The 16,509-nt window shown below is 46.6% G+C and overlaps 2 protein-coding genes across 2 annotated transcripts; one reads left to right on the top strand and one right to left on the bottom strand.

Moving 5' to 3' along the window:
* Window positions 1-958: 958 nt before the first annotated feature.
* Window positions 959-14,309, bottom strand: LOC122920993 (E3 ubiquitin-protein ligase synoviolin A-like). The gene is made up of 6 exons (XM_044270860.1): window positions 14,124-14,309; window positions 9,625-9,780; window positions 6,474-6,566; window positions 3,010-3,162; window positions 2,102-2,150; window positions 959-1,047 (listed from the first exon to the last, which is right to left on the bottom strand). Exons 1-6 carry the CDS (start codon window positions 14,130-14,132, stop codon window positions 974-976), a joined length of 534 nt encoding a protein of 177 aa, XP_044126795.1. The 5' UTR covers window positions 14,133-14,309; the 3' UTR covers window positions 959-973.
* Window positions 14,310-14,681: 372 nt separating this feature from the next.
* LOC122920496 (enoyl-CoA hydratase, mitochondrial-like) lies at window positions 14,682-16,117 on the top strand. Its single transcript, XM_044270033.1, has one exon. It carries the CDS (start codon window positions 14,720-14,722, stop codon window positions 15,590-15,592), a length of 873 nt encoding a protein of 290 aa, XP_044125968.1. The 5' UTR covers window positions 14,682-14,719; the 3' UTR covers window positions 15,593-16,117.
* The last annotated feature ends 392 nt before the right edge of the window (window positions 16,118-16,509 follow it).

The following is a 16,509-nucleotide window of genomic DNA, read 5'->3' on the forward strand; positions in this document are numbered from 1 at the left end:
ATAAAGGTCCAGATGGGTGTTAGCAGTTGAGGTGTGTCCCTGCCCAGTCCGACACTAGCAGCACTAAATAGATAATGGCAGACTCTGCAGGGACACTCCCCCCAACTAGTGACACCCATCTGGACCTTCATAAATATCCAGATGGGACAAGAAAAGAACATGTTCTATTTTTTTTTTTTTTTCTGACCTGCGGAACAGACATATGTATACTGAAAGCACACTGTGTTTCTTTTGTGGCCCCACTGAAATGAATGGGTCCACATTCGATCCGCATTTATTTGAAAATACGGTCATGTGAATGGACCCTTAAATAGTAGAAATCCACAGCAATGAATACTAGTTTAGAGCTGCAGCTCACCCAGAGATTTTACCTGCACAGTGATGTTCCAAAATAATTTTGTGATGCGTGGGGGTCCCAGAGGTCAGACCACCACCATCCATAATGTTTTGCTGCCTACTACTGATATCTCATTACAGTGTAGGGATCGGAGAGACTCTTACATGGGGAACCCTTCTTGCAGGTGTCAAGATGTATGTTGAATTCCCTCCTGAGATGGCGCATGTGTATATCTGATTACAAGGACTGGTTTCTTACCTCAAATCCAAATACCAGCTGCACGGAGGCCCCTCTGGTGACCAAACTGTGGTAAGCGTGAGACACAAAGAGAACATGCCAGCACACCCAGCAGGAGCAGCAGTGCTAGGAAGGAATAAACACATGGTGAGCACTTATAGTACAGATAGTATAAAAAAAACTGAAAACTAATAATACTATGTGATGTAATACCCATGTAATGGCGACATTTGACAGCTCAACCTTGGCACGGAGCTAGTGAAGCCAGCTGTATGCAAAACATAACGGCCGATACAGAGAGGAAGTGATACTGAACAACTACACACCAGTAACACAAGCACTCAGCCATGCAAAGACAAGACATACAATGCGCTAATACTCTGCAGGAAAACTTACAGTTTAAAGAGAGCCTGTCTGCTCTTCTGGAATGCATTTCATTTTAGAACTGTTGTACTGCTCCTCTGTTATTCCTCCTGGAAATGTATGAGAACACGGATAGCTGGTCAGAACTATGCCCCTACACAGTCTGACATTGTCAGAACTGAGAGGACGGCATCACAATCTGTAGGGACAGTGTCAGACTGTGATAGTTGACCTGTTTATTCACGCATTTCCAGAAGGAGTAATAGACGAACAGCACAAGACAGTTCTAAAAATATCTATGCTCCAGAATTGTTATTTTAAGTGGAATACTGTTTGTTTACTAACATACACATGTCAGGAGACAGGTCCTCTTTAGGGGGTTGTTCACCCCTGAGGGCTTCTCGGGCAGGCCCACCAGCATGGCTAGACCTGCCGAGGGAATCAGACTTACTTGATCCTCATGGGTTCTGGCACCTTCCTTCCCCCCAGGCTCTCAGGTCTCCCCAAGTCAACATGCAGTTTGATCCAGCAGGTCATGTGGCTGCTACAGCCAATGACTTGTCGCAGAGATGCCGTGTACCCCATGTGTCTGTTGACACGGAGATTGGCAGCGGCGACCTGGGGGAGCCATGGAGCGGGGACCCATCAGCACAGATCAGGCAAGTATGACTCCCTCCGAAGGTCTGGCCACGCTAGGGAAGTCTTCTCAAAAAGCCTCCTTTAAAAGGGGTTGTCCAGCCATATAGCCCCTTTAAATTTGCCCAGTACTGCATTCTACCATAACAACAAACAAAAAAAAACAAAAAAAAAACAAAACAACACACTCTGCTCCCTCCTTCTCCGTCCCAGTGCCTGATCTGTGCTCCTTCTGGTCTTTAGGCCGTAAACTTCCTGATGGGGTCATATGAGCCGTTGTGGCCAAATCAGCAGTGACATGGCTCTTGGGAATGCGTTACTGTTGAGGCCGGTGATTGGCCGAAGAGGCGCAGGTGACCTTGTCATTAAGTTTACAGCGCAGACTGGGCCTTCAGCGCCGAAAGGGAGCCGAGTAGGTACTGGTCAAATTTAAAAGAGATTATCAGCTGAACAACCCTGTTAAGGGCTTAACAAATGACAAACTTGCAGCAGGTTGATATATATATATATATATATATCATCGCTTACCAAGAATACGGAAATGAAATAACCAGGAAATGTTCGGACTGCGCTCCATCTGTATTACACAAATATAAATATCGTTAATACCTTCCAATGATCTTATGCTGCTGTGCGCAGGTGGTTACTATAAAGTCCCTGACAGCAGAAATCTCCAGAAATATTTTCTACATCGATTCCCCCATGATCCAAGAAAAGGATTACCTGGATAGGCAGTCGGGCAACCCATATTACATTTATGTTGGCTGAACCCACCAACTGCACTGGGACTGGTCAACCATCTAACGTATGGGGGCCTCACGACTCTTCCCAAACGATGAGGATCCGATTACCCAGAACTGTCCCCGATCAGCTGTTTGAGAAGGAACTGCCACTCCTGGAGCACCGTGGCCTTCTCATGGCTTACCCTAGGCCAGCGACGTAATATACATTTGTCACGTGGCCTAAGCGCAGCTCAGTCCCATTGAATTGAATGGGGCTGATCCGCGATACCAAGCACAGCCACTATACAATGTACTACGCTGTGCTTGGGAAGCTGCGAGAAAGACACAGCCATCACAAGTGCCTTGTGGTGTCGGACCCCCCACCGATTAGACACGGTTGACCTATACAGAGGCCAATTATTGGGAAAAAAAAATTCATGGCAATGCTTATACAATTGTGCTGCCAGGCAGCTGAAATCCAACATGCCCAATCCTTATCTCCCCACAACATCAGCTGTCAGGTAAAAGTCGGGAGGACGCCATACAATCTAGATAGTCGGTCAACATCTAATGTGTATGGCCAGCTATATGCCAGATTCCCTTCAACTTTTAAAATGAAACATGAAAGCTGCTTTTATGAAAGAGATCTACACAATGTCATAATACTATTCCTTTAGCGCTGTAAAAGTATGGAAAAATAAGAAAAATTCTTACAAAATCAACACGGTCCTCAGCCAACCAATGGAAACACTTTAAAAACAGTAGGAGTGTGAAGAGGGCCACAAAACGTGGGCTGAAGTCATCCCTGAAGACAGTGAAAGCCAGACAGGTCTCTGTGACTGCATACCACGAGCGCTCCAGGAGGTGCTGAGGGCAGGACGACACAGAAGACTGTATTAATAATAGCTCTGATGGTTGTATATGACAGGCAAGACAGAAGTCTGTAACAATCAATGACCACTAGGCAAGTTAGCGCTTTCTAAAAAGAAAAGAAAGCTTTGCCTCTGGTGCCACCTGCTGGAAAGTAGCTATCTCAACAGGCCTTGAGATATTAGTGAAGCCAGTTCTCTCTCTCTGCTCCGCAACGGCTGTCTGCAGATGAGGTTCTGGCTTAGCTATAATCCTAACTAATGTCTCAAGGCCTGTTTAAAAGGACTAATATTGACTTATAGGATACGCATCTTCCAATGGGTGGCACCAGAGGCAGAATCTTTTCTTTTTGGAAAAATAGCAAATTTGAACACCTTTTTTTTCCCAGAGGAGCTCTGCAAGGCCTACAATACTCTGTATGCCTAGTAGGCAGCCTCCACGAGGAGAAATAGTAACCCCCCCCCCCCCCCCCAATATCAGTACAACTGAAATGACCATCGGTGCATGAATAATTCATACCTTAAGTGCCTTTTATTATACCTTCAATGCTTATAAAGCAAAAAGAGAAGCAATTTTATATACCTATCGTTTTGTGTCTACAGCTCCTGTACTGACATATGTGTCTCTATGGTTAAGGACCCCAAACAAATCTTGTGGTGTCTGATTGTGCAGTTATACTCCCATCTCCCCCCTACTCCTTGCTATTATACATGATGTAGGCGACATACGGAGAGCAGTGTGACTTCAGGATCAAATTGTACCCAGAATTTGCTTTATGTTTGTAACCATGGAGACACATAGGCACGAATAGGAGATGTATACTCGTGACGCAGAAGTCTAAATTTTAAATAAATAAAAAGAATCTGCCATTTTCCAGTTAGTCTTTATTAATAATCTGCTTCACAAAACAGTAGGAATTTATAACAAAACGTGTACTTGTGGCTTCATTTTGGTTTTAATTTTTCTGTAAAAGCGTTAAAAATGATTACTAAGGTAGAAACATCACTTAAAACCTCGTGGGGATCTTCTGTATAAGCACTGGTAGGTTGTTAGGTAATGTACATACTACAATCCTCAGACTTGAGCTTCTGCTTGGTTAAAAGCATTCTTTCTAGGGAGAGGATAGCGCCTTGGAACAATAAAGCTCAGTTTAGAAAGTACCGGCTGTAATAGAGAGACTTCCTAGAAGGGACATTTATCACCTAACCACAGGATAGGATAGGTAATAAATGTAGGATTGCTGAGGGGGGGGGGGGGGTCACTTGTCTGGGACCCCCACTAATCACTAGAATGGGATGTGGAAACCCCACACCCCTTACTACACGTATACAGTGAGGAGGAGATAAAGAGCAAAGATCTCAAATGTACACTGCTGCTCTATTCAATGTATAAGGGTCTTCTGCGTGCATCTCAGTACAGTGGCTATTTCGTCAGCCCCCCAGACGTTAAAAAGGAGTGGCAGGGGGTATGCTCGCCTGTGAGGCAATGCCTGTCACTATAAAATGCAGTGCAAACTGCAGGCAGCATATTATAGAGCAGGAAGAGCTGAGCAGATTGATGTTTTATGGTAAAAGGTTCATTAGAACGTGTAATTTATTGATTTAAATCTCTGCTCTCAAGTAGGCAGTCCTATCAGTGACTGACAGCTATGTGTACACAACACACTTAGGACTCTTTCACACGGGCGTCGCGTGCGAGTCGTGGGAAAATGCACAATTTTTTTGCGCAAGTGCAAAACATTTTAATGTGTTTTGCACACGCGTGAGAAAAAAAAAAAAAAAAAAAAGCGGTATGTTTGGTACCCAAACCCGAATCTCTTCACAGAAGTTTGGGTTTAGGTTAGGTGTTGTGTAGATTGTATTATTTTCCCTTATAACATGGTTATAAAGGGAAAATAAGAGCTTTCTAAATACAGAATGCTAAGTAAAATAGTGATGGAGGGGTTAAAAAATAAATAATAATAATTTAACTCACCTTAATCCACTTGTTCACGCAGCCCGGCTTCTCTTTTCTTCTTCTTTGAGGAAAAGGACCTGTGGTGACGTCTACGTCACCACAGGTCCTTTTCCTCAAAGAAGAAAGAAGAGAAGCTGGGCTGGGCGAACAATTGGATTAAGGCGAGTTAAATTATAATATTTTTTTTTAACCCCTCCATCACTATTTTACTTAGCATTCTGAATTAAGAAAGCTCTTATTTTCCCTTATAACCATGAAAAAACGCACAAAATAGAACATGCTGCGATTTTCATGCAATGCACAACTGATGCGTGAAAATCACCGCTCATGTGCACAGCCCCATAGAAATGAATGGGTCCGGATTCAGTGCGGGTGCAATGTGTTCACCTCACGCATTGCACCCGCGCAGAAATCTCGCCCGTGTGAAAGAGGCCTTAGGCTACTTTCACACTGGCGTTTGAAAGTCAATGGAGGACAGATCCATTTTGTATTGTGCCAGATTGCGTCATAGAAAACGGATCCCCAATGACTTACATTGTGTGTCAGGATGGATTTGTTTGGCTCAGTTTCGTCAGACAGACACCAAAACGCTACAAGCAGCGTTTTGGTGTCCACCGTCAGAGGCGGAACAGAGGCAAACTGATGCATTCTGAGCGGATCCTTTTCCATTCAGAATGCATTAGGGCAAAATTGATCCATTTTGGACGCTTGAGAGAGCCCTGAACGGATCTCACAAACGGAAAGCAAAAACGCCAGTGTGAATGTAGCCTTATACAAGGATGGCTATCAATCACTGATAAGAAGGCCCAATTGGGCAACTGAGCTCAGAAAGAGCAGAAATTTTAATGTATTAATTACACATTTTACTGAATGTTTTCCTACAAACCTATAGGTCAATCTGCTCAGCTACTCCTGCTCTATAACACGCTGCCTGCAGATTGCATTTCATGGCATCAGGTTCACTTTAATCCCATCCCGACATGTATTCTGGAGCGGAGCGGGCGCCATAGATACTGGGTGCCTGATGTTTCACACAGCAGACACTCGCATTATGACACTGGAAGTTTGGATCACCAGACCCATGGCAGTTCTTTGTGCCACCTGACCAGCCTTTGGAGGGGGTGTGATATGATTAAACTAACCACATCTAACTACAGTAGCTCCTTGTAAGGGACCCAAACTGGTCATTCCAAAGTAATGAATGGCCTGCGGGTATGACTGCAATCAATATTATAAAGCAATTGCCTGAATCCCATCTGAGAACTGGTGTGGGTACAAATAGTCCACCTTAACAGTTACTGGATCTTCACAAAATCTTAATAAGTGACCCCAATCCCAGCCACACATCTTACCTCCATCTCAGCTGCTCTCAACTGACCAAAAAATACCTTGCCCATGAACTTTCCTAGGAGGAAGACTAGGACAAACGCTTGTATATAAAGCACCTGAGGCAAAAGAGAAAACCCCAAATTAATACAAATACTATCCATTTCCTAAATGGCAAATCGAAAACAAATATACATCAACATGGAAGCAAGCATGTATCACAACATATCAATACAAGTGTACACCATAGGGGCCTAGTAAGGCTGGATAACAACCTCTATGGAAGCTGTGCGGACTAGATGACAGTGTAGTAACTAGTAAAGGGGTTATCAAAGACTAAAATTTGACAGACCTCTTCAAGATGGTTGGACCCGCAGTAGGGCTCGTACTTACCGGATCCCAGATGCATCACTTCACGGCCGCTCTGGGAATCAACATACGGTCGACTGCTTCATGTGACCGCTGCAGCCAAACACCGGTCACAGCAGTGACCCGTCACCAATGCAGCACGTGATCCAGTGACATGCCGCATGGGTGACAGGTCATCGCTGTGGCCAGTGATTGGTTGCAGTGGTCACATGATGCCTGTCAACATAATGTTGCAGCCAGAATCCAGCTGCAGGGACCAGATAAGCATGAACCCCGCTGCGGGTCCAGCTCAGTCTAGCAAATGCAGATGCATACAACATTAAAAATAAAATAAAAAATGCTACTACATAAAACCCCTGCTCCATATTTCTTTTCATTGTGTGCAATGATGTATACATATGTATCTCATATTATCCATGGAGAAATGTCTGGCCTCCTTAGGATGTCTATGGATAATGTTGGTGGTGGTCCACAAAAATTGTGAATATGGATTCTATGCTGTTTGCGTCCACATTTACCGGACTGTGGGTCGGGGAATAGCACTGGGGCGACATCCCTCTAAAATATCTGACCACTTTAGCTTTATCGGTTGAAACTGGGATATCCCTTTAATATAATTTTTGCTATGTGCATTGTGACTTGCACGGTGTTGCTAAAGTTGTGTTTGCATTAGGGGTGAACGGTATAGGCGATATAGGCGATATGTGATATGCATTTGGGCCACGATATGGATTTTCGCCATATCGCCTATATCGCCGGACCGCGATATGATCATTTTCTCCTGAGCCGGCACAGCGGAGGGAGTCCCTCCCTCCCCACTGTGCGCGGCTGCCGCTGAAAACCAATGAGGACAGAGTAGGAGGAGGAGGGGGAGGGACTGTGGCCACTGCACTACCAATGAATGTGCCGGCCATATCCCACAGGGTCCCCCTCCTCCCCCCCATCATTGGTGGCAGTTTGCCGTTCCGATCGGAGCCCCAGCAGTGTAATGCTGGGGCTCCGATCGGTTACCATGGCAGCCAGGAGTCACGCTGCTGAAGTCCTGGCTGCCATGGTATGTTAGTGAGCAGAGAGCAGCGCATTATACTCACGTGCGCTGTGGCCGCCGGTCGCTGCTTCTTCTGTCTGTGCGGCGGATTGCTAATGCTTACAGCATTAGCAATGCGCCGCACAGACCTATGAGAAGGAGCGACCGGCGGCCACAGCGCACGTGAGTATAATGCGCTGCTCTCTGCTCACTAACATACCATGGCAGCCAGGACTTCAGCAGCGTGACTCCTGGCTGCCATGGTAACCGATCGGAGCCCCAGCATTACACTGCTGGGGCTCCGATCGGAATGGCAAACTGCCACCAATGATGGGGGGGAGGAGGGGGACCCTGTGGCCACTGCCACCAATGATTAATGCGTTGCGTTAGCAGAGGGGACATATCAGAGGCAGGGGGAGAAGATCAGAGGCTGGGGAAGGGGGACATATCAGAGGCTGGGGAAGGGGGACATATCAGAGGCTGGGGAAGGGGGACATATCAGAGGCTGGGGAAGGGGGACATATCAGAGGCTGGGGAAGGGGGACATATCAGAGGCTGGGGAAGGGGGACATATCAGAGGCTGGGGAAGGGGGACATATCAGAGGCTGGGGAAGGGGGACATATCAGAGGCTGGGGAAGGGGGACATATCAGAGGCTGGGGAAGGGGGACATATCAGAGGCTGGGGAAGGGGGGCCATATCAGAGGCTGGGGAAGGGGGGCAGATCAGAGGCTGGGGAAGGGGGGCAGATCAGAGGCTGGGGAAGGGGGGCAGATCAGAGGCTGGGGAAGGGGGGCAGATCAGAGGCTGGGGAAGGGGGGCAGATCAGAGGCTGGGGAAGGGGGGCAGATCAGAGGCTGGGGAAGGGGGGCAGATCAGAGGCTGGGGAAGGGGGGCAGATCAGAGGCTGGGGAAGGGGGGCAGATCAGAGGCTGGGGGGAGCACATGAGAGGCTGGCGCCATGGTCAGCTCCCTGCTGTTGTGTGTACTATGCACAGGGCAGCAGGGAGAGTGTAAAGTGTAGAGCTCTATTAGGGTGAATATGACAAGGGTTCTAGCCCTTAATGAGGCCAATAGTTAATAAATAAAAAGTTAAAAAAAAAAAAATTTAAACACCCCCCCCCCCCCCCCAATATAGAAAACAATATATATCGCATATCGCACATGCTTAAAATTATATCGCAATATAGATTTTAGGCCATATCGCCCACCCCTAGTTTGCATGACATTTTTGTCCCACGTTCAACATATACACATGCCTCAGACAAAAGACAGAGACATCCCCGCCATCTTAAAAAAAAATAATCATACCATTTAACGGATATGTTTTTGTTTTTTTGCTGGACTCTGCGGGATCGAAAAGCAGAGTCTACTACACTTTGGCAACCAAAATTGTGATGTGAACACAGTAAATACCCCTCCTCTATGTAATTGCCAGAAATTCAATAAACAGCATAAGGGCTCATGCACACGGCCGTGCCGCATTGTGGGTCCGCAATATGTGGGCACCGGCCGTTTGCACCCCGCATTACGAATGCAAACCCATTCACTTGAACATGTTCTATTGTTTTGCAGTGCGGAAGGATCACGGACCCAATGGGCCTGGATCCGTCACGGCAGCTGCACGGATGTTGCCCGTACATTATGGACCGCCAATTGCGCCCCCCAATGCACGGAATGGCTGTGTGCATGAGCCCAAATACAAATCATTAGACGAATAGCGCTATTCTCATAGCTTTTTCCTACTGCTATACCCACGATTATTCCATTGCATTTACTTACAGCCATACTGGGACTGGACTTGGTGAGATAAACAACTGTTGGGTAGAACTGGTGCTTGAGGTAATAAGCGTGAGCCACCACCGCAGCTGTAAGTGCCAGGCTGGCACCCGTCATCACTGCTGTCCTCATCTTGGCGCTCAAGGGCGGGGAGGGACCCTGTACAGAAGGAGAAGAGTAACACTTTATGTACTTTGCAGGTTACACAATACATATACCAAACACGTTCCATGTTGACAGACTCATTTATGGAAGTAATCTGGGTATGTGCACAAGGTGAACCACGTCACTGCCACCGGCTGGAATCCTGCACATTCGACCTGTCCAGTGCTAGGAATACGCTTTGCCGGGCCCTAGAGATGAATATGGAATGAAAGCCGTACTGTCAGGAGGCAGGAACGGGGCAGCTTACTGATAGACACCCCATCCAGCGTGTCCTGGATGCTGCATCCATGTGCAGACGTGTTCACATGTCCAAGAGCCATTATATTTGGGTATTAAGAATAAGCTCATGTGCTGAATGGCACTGGTCGTAAGCCATGCCGCCAGTAACAGTGGTGCAAACCATATGGTTTTTGGTCAGGTGTCACAATTTCATTCAGCACAGGAGAACACTAAATGGGCTGTGCACATAAAGGGCATCTGTCAGCAGCTCTGTACCTATGACACTGGCTGACCTGTTACATGTGCACTTGGCAGCTGAAGGCATCTGTGTTGCTCCCATGTTCATATGTGTCCGCATTGCTGAGAAAAATGTTTTAATCTATGCAAATGAGGCTCTAGGAGCAACGGGGGCGTTGCCGTTACACCTAGTTGCTCTGCTCTCTCTGCCACGCCCTCTGCACTTTTATTGAGAGGGCCAGACATGATCACGTTTACACTGCCTGGCCCTAAGGGCGTAGCGGTTGCAGAGTGCTGAGCCTCTAAGTGCAAAGCCCCCGTGACTATGAGCCAGAGAAGGACTCAAGCTACCCATGTATTACATTCATCTCAATGGCCACCATGTTACACTCCATTTCCTATGCTGCCAGGAGAAGCTGGGTGCAACGCAACCTGGAAAAATCAGCTTTTTGATGGGCATCTCCAGAGCCCTGAAATACACAGCGGTCGGCATCACAGCACACTGGGAAATAAACCCAACATTTATAAGTCATACAGCAAAAGACGCCACGACATCAAGACATAGAAGGGACAGCGGGGCGCCATATGGCATCTGCGTGGGCAGCCGGCAGTGTGCTACGATAGGGCTGGTTTCACCAATGCAGGAGGTCCTGGCACCTGCAGGATACATCTGGGACTCCACATCTAACCACGTCACGCTTGATTTGCTATATTTCGCTTCGTACAATCTCCTCATCAACTACATTCCACCAAGTACAGTTATTACAGAAATTATATATGAAATATACCAGAAAAAGAGCATTTTGGGCAGCATTATTTCACAGTACTATGAGTTATAATGCTGTGTGTCCATGCCCAACATACAACATAGGTATTTTGTCAGTACAATTCATTACAGTCTATGTCGGGCAGGGACACACAGCATTATAAATCGCTGTAACGCTGTCAGGTCCTGTCACTGGAGCAGAGTTCAGGCTGGAAAACAATGCTCGCACATAAAGCGCGTTTCCCAGAGTGAACACACGACCGTATCTTCTTTCCATGTCTGTTCCGCTTTTTTGCAACCCATATGTAGAATCATTCACTTTAATGGGTCTGCAAATAACGGAAATGACTGTGTGCATTCCGTTTCCATATGTCCGCAAGTCCGTTCCGGAAAAAATAAAAAATAAATAGAGCAGGTCCTATTCTTGTCCGTTTTGTGGACAAGGACAGGCATTGTTACAATGGATCCTCAAAACATAAATTATGATAAAACACAGACGTCGTACAGAAGTCATCCTTTTTTTGCGGATCCGTGTTTTGTGGACCACAAAATACATACGGTCATGTGCATGAGCCCTGAGAAGCCAGAATCTGTTCCTGTGGTAGATTATCTGACTGAGCTGCAGTAGGAATAATCCAGGACCTGTCACTATAATCTGCCTTCTGACAGCAGTATAAGGGCTCATTCAGACGGCCGTATGTTGTCTGCAAAAATACTGAATGCTATCCGTTTTTTTGCTGATCCGCAAACAACGGATAGCATTCAGTACTTTTGCAGACCTATAGACTTCAATGGGGCCATGTCCCAATTTTCACAGACAAGTATAGGACATGTTTCATTTGTTTTGCGGAACCGTGGAATAGAAAAGGACCCCCATAGAAGTGAATGGGTCAGCATCTAATCCGCAAAAAAAACGGATCTGCATTTTTACATATAGCATATGACCATCTGAATGAGCCCTAACAGACCCTTATTGTAGCAGTGTCTTGTCTATTATTTTCTTGCCATTTCCATCCAATAACATTTTACTAGATGCAGCACACGTCCTCGCGTTCATACGTGACAGGGTCTGGCCTCTTTCTCCATTTTACTGTGCGCAGAGACAAAGCTGACAGACGTGCACATCGCTCCTCTCCCGCTGCACCAGATAAACTGCGGTTTTATGAAAACGACTGCCTATTGATTGGTGACCCAAGACTATAACCAGGGTGACCGTTACTACTTTATGCAGCCCTCGGATAGCGCCTGGTGACAGCTTTTCCCTTTAAAGAGGACCTGTCACCAGTCCCAAAATGTCTGTTTTCTACATGAAACGAGAATTCTGGAACATCTGTTCTTGTAACTCTGTGTTGTGCCATTCCTCTATTATTCATGCCAGAAGTTTATGAATAAGAGCCCTTGCACACTACCGTATGCCCTCCGAGACATATGGTCCATATGTCCCGGAGCGGCATTGATCGTGCGCACGGGAGTGCATGATCAATGCCGCTCACGGGCCGTATATCTCAGTGGGCATACGGTCGTGTGCAAGGGCCCTAAAGGTCCATTGTTACCAGTTGAGGGCGTGTCCCTGAACAGTCTGACACTATCAGTGCTGACACACTCCAAACTGGTAACAATCACTAGTTACCTTTATTCTTAAACTTCAAGCAGGAGTAAAAGAGGAATGGCACAACAAAGAGTTATAAGAATAGATGCTCCAGAATCATTATTACATGGGGAATACAAGTAGTTAATAAAACAGACGTGTCAGGAGAGGCGTCAGGTCCACTTTAAAAGTGATATTACGTCATCAGAAACATAAAACGTAAACAATAACAAGAAAGCATTTGATGCAAATGTCGCAACAATGTCACAAAATGTTACCACAATTCATATAAAAGGAGGAAAAGCCACTATCCACAGCAAAATCAGTTCCATAGAGATAAAACCCATGAAGATAAATAAATCACACAAACTGCATCAGAATATTCAAAAAAGAAACCTATTGGCAGACAACGATCAATGCAGATGCAAAAAACGACCACTTATCAGCACTGCAACGTGTGCAGAAGTCAATCACATTTACCATTCAGCCTAATAATGGAGATTCACGGTACGTGGCCGTTTTCTGCATTAAAAAATATGTAATTAAAGGGCTTGTCCAGGATACGAAAAACATGGCTGCTTTCTTTCAAAAACAGCACCACCGCTGTCCACTGGTTGTGCGTGATCAGCTGCAATACCAGACACAACCAATGGATAGGTGTGGCGCTCTTTTAGTCAGAAAGCAGCCATGTTCTTCTTATCCTGGACAAGCCCTTTAAACGCTGCGTTAACACAGGAGCTGACGCCGGTTTTCTTGGCGTGCACCATGTCGAGGAGCGAGCTGCACATTACCCGGGGGCACCAGGCTTGGAAATCTCCCCCTACGTGGTCTGCTCGGCCAAGGGGCCGACATGTATTAGGACACTTCTAGCAAGTGCACAGACAGCAATCTCCTATATCACTTCCCCAATGTGGAGGCATTGGTGCTTGTGTCTGCACTGCTTACCACGATGCCAGTTATCACAGGTGAATAAGCAATATTCGTCATTACTCTGTGCCCTCCATTATCACTACAGTCAGCATTACTGACAATCAGTCCCCAGCATGGCTCACCTGCTGTGCTTCTATTACCACCCATGACATCATGCCCCCTCACTGCCCACCCCATGTGTGCCACAGCAGTGCAGTAAAGTGCACCTCCACGCCCCCCACACTAAGCAGACATAATGAGCATTACCCCGGCCACTGACAGATGATCTGCGCTCTTTCCAGCTGTTGCTGTTACTAACAGCCCAAAACAGGAAGAGGTTAAGTCAACAGACACCTCACTTCCGGTTGGAATGATCCATATGCACAACAGTGCGGGGTGAACACAGACACGGTTATAGTGACGTTTATACAGAACACCGTGTATAGGTCATATTAATACTATTATCATTCACATCAAATATGCGTCTTTACAAATGTGAAACGTTGTCATAGTCTAAGGAAATTCACATCTCTTTCTGCAATGGTTTCGCCCACAAGCAGGGCACTACCTTCAAGGAATGTACCAACTTACCGTTGGTACAAGGGGGGTGGGCCTTACCTGCAACATCAGGTGCGGCTGCTGGCAGAGAAGATATTACGCTGTAAATGGTGAAGCCGCCGTCAGTTCCATTAGAGAAGAAAATCACTTTGTTGGCTGTGCACAGCTGCCAGCTTTCCTAGGAAGCTTGACCGTGGCTGCTCATGATTGGCTGGCATGTCAATAATTGCACCAATAGAAAAAAAGATAGAGGTTGGAGAAGCTGACGCGGTCCAATAGACGAGGGCGGGTTTTCACTGGTTGCTAAGTAGAAAAAGGCAGTACCTCTTCGTGAGATTTTCCTACCTCCTAACTTCCGGTCGCACCGAAAATGACGTAGAAGGCGGTCAGGAGTTTTTACGATCTGCGCATGCGCAAAAGGACAGTTTAGGGGGAAAATCTCACGGCTGAGTTCAGCTGACACAGGGACACTGCGCATGCGCCGGAGAGCCTCACCAGCCTTAGGGTAGGGAAAGATTACGACCCAGTGCGCAAGCGCGGCTAACCACAGAACATCCCTAAACTTTGCGCATGCGCATATCGTCAAAACTCCGGCCCGCCTCCTCACGTCATTTTTGGTGCGACTGGAAGTTAGGAGGTAGGGACATTTCACGAAGATGGCGGCGGCACTGTGCAGGGGGATCTCTCGGCTGGCAGTACCCAGATATCAAGGTCACCCTGCGCTTTTCAGGGGGTATAGCGCTGGGCCGTCATATCAGTACATTCTGGTGGAGCACAGAGGGCAGAGTCAGAGTATTGGCTTCATACAACTAAACCGACCGAAAGCCCTGAATGCCTTATGTGACGGGCTGATGACGGAGATCCGCCAGGCGCTTGATTCTTTTGAAGAGGATCCTCAGATTGGGGCAGTGGTCATCACAGGCAGCGAGAAAGCCTTTGCTGCTGGCGCAGATATAAAAGAGATGCAGAACCGGACCTTCCAGGAGTGCTACGGGGGCAGCTTCCTGTCCCAGTGGAACCGTGTCTCTACCATGAAGAAGCCGGTCATTGCCGCTGTTAATGGCTATGCCCTTGGCGGAGGATGCGAGCTTGCTATGATGTGTGACATTATCTACGCGGGAGAGAAGGCGCAGTTTGGACAACCAGAGATCCTGCTTGGAACCATTCCGGGAGCCGGTGGTACCCAAAGACTCACAAGGGCTGTCGGGAAATCCTTGGCCATGGAAATGATCCTTACTGGTGACCGCATCAACGCCCAAGAAGCCAAGGAAGCGGGGCTTGTCAGCAAAGTCTACCCAGTGGACAGAGTTGTGGATGAAGCCATCCTATGTGGCGAGAAAATAGCCCAAAACTCCAAGCTCATTGTGTCTATGGCAAAAGAAGCTGTAAATGGAGCATTTGAATTATCCTTGGCGGAGGGCAACAGACTTGAAAAGCGACTTTTCCACTCTACATTTGCTACTGATGACCGTAAAGAAGGAATGGGCGCTTTTGTAGAAAAGAGGAAGGCAAACTTTAAAGACCAATAGAATCTGACCGCTGGACCGCGCGCAAATGTAGTTATTATAATCCTCTAGATGCACGAATGCTCCGTAGCGATAATCTGCAGTGTGAAGGTGCCGCTGATTGCCCAATGAATGAGCAAAATGCTTGTTCCCCGGGTAATAGCCTGGTTCATGTGGACACCTAAGCCATTGTTTGCTGCAGCAGATCGCGCTTTCTAAACGGCAAACCATTATTCTGTACATGTGAATGCACCTTAAAGCGGCTTTTAGACGGCCATTGTATTTCCTCAAAGCCAAATCGAGCCGTCATAAATAATAAAAGGTGTTTTCTTTAATTTACCGTAATTGTATTAATTCCTGAGAACCCCTTTTTAATTCTTCCAGAAACGTGTTCCAGTGAATCAACTATTAAAATTATTTCTAGATCAAATTTATTGACTGTCACATGCCCTGATGGTAATTAAGTAGAAATCTAGGTGACAATAAAATGGGAGTTGGGTATGTTATGGGTAATTATGTCATTTTGAACAAGTATATTTTTTCTCAAAACTCTAGACTATTATGTATTGTTCTTGAAGCCCAGGAATCTCCCTACATGGAGTTTTGCATATTGATGACTTATCCACAAGATAGGTGATCAATATCAGATTGGGGTCCAGCACCCTTCCTGTTTGAAGAGATAGCGGCACTCATGCGACCACTACTTCCTGTTCAAAATTACCTTTTGCATCATCTCTTCTAGAGGAGGAGCCGTGTAAAACGTCTTGTCCCATTCACCTGTTTAATGTATGAATTAAGGCTACTTTCGCACTTGCGGCAGTGTGATCCGGCGGGCAGTTCCGTCGTCGGAACTGCCCGCCGGATCCGCTGATCTGCATGTTACTGAAAGCATTTGTGAGACGCATCCGGATGCGGATCCGTCTCACAAATGCATTGCAAGA

Source organism: Bufo gargarizans, chromosome 10, assembly GCF_014858855.1.
Source record: "Bufo gargarizans isolate SCDJY-AF-19 chromosome 10, ASM1485885v1, whole genome shotgun sequence".
NCBI lineage: Eukaryota > Metazoa > Chordata > Amphibia > Anura > Bufonidae > Bufo > Bufo gargarizans.

Excerpts from the sequence above, each read along its gene's own strand:
- LOC122920993 (XM_044270860.1), bottom strand. Across the intron at positions 3,163-6,473 it reads TGAGAGCAGCTGAGATGGAG|CACCTCCTGGAGCGCTCGTG; the intron begins GTAAGATGTGTG and ends TCCTGCCCTCAG. Across the intron at positions 2,151-3,009 it reads CTGAGGACCGTGTTGATTTT|ATGGAGCGCAGTCCGAACAT; the intron begins GTAAGAATTTTT and ends TGTGTAATACAG.
- LOC122920496 (XM_044270033.1), top strand. The coding sequence starts at position 14,720 with ATGGCGGCGGCACTGTGCAGGGGGATCTCTCGGCTGGCAGTACCCAGA.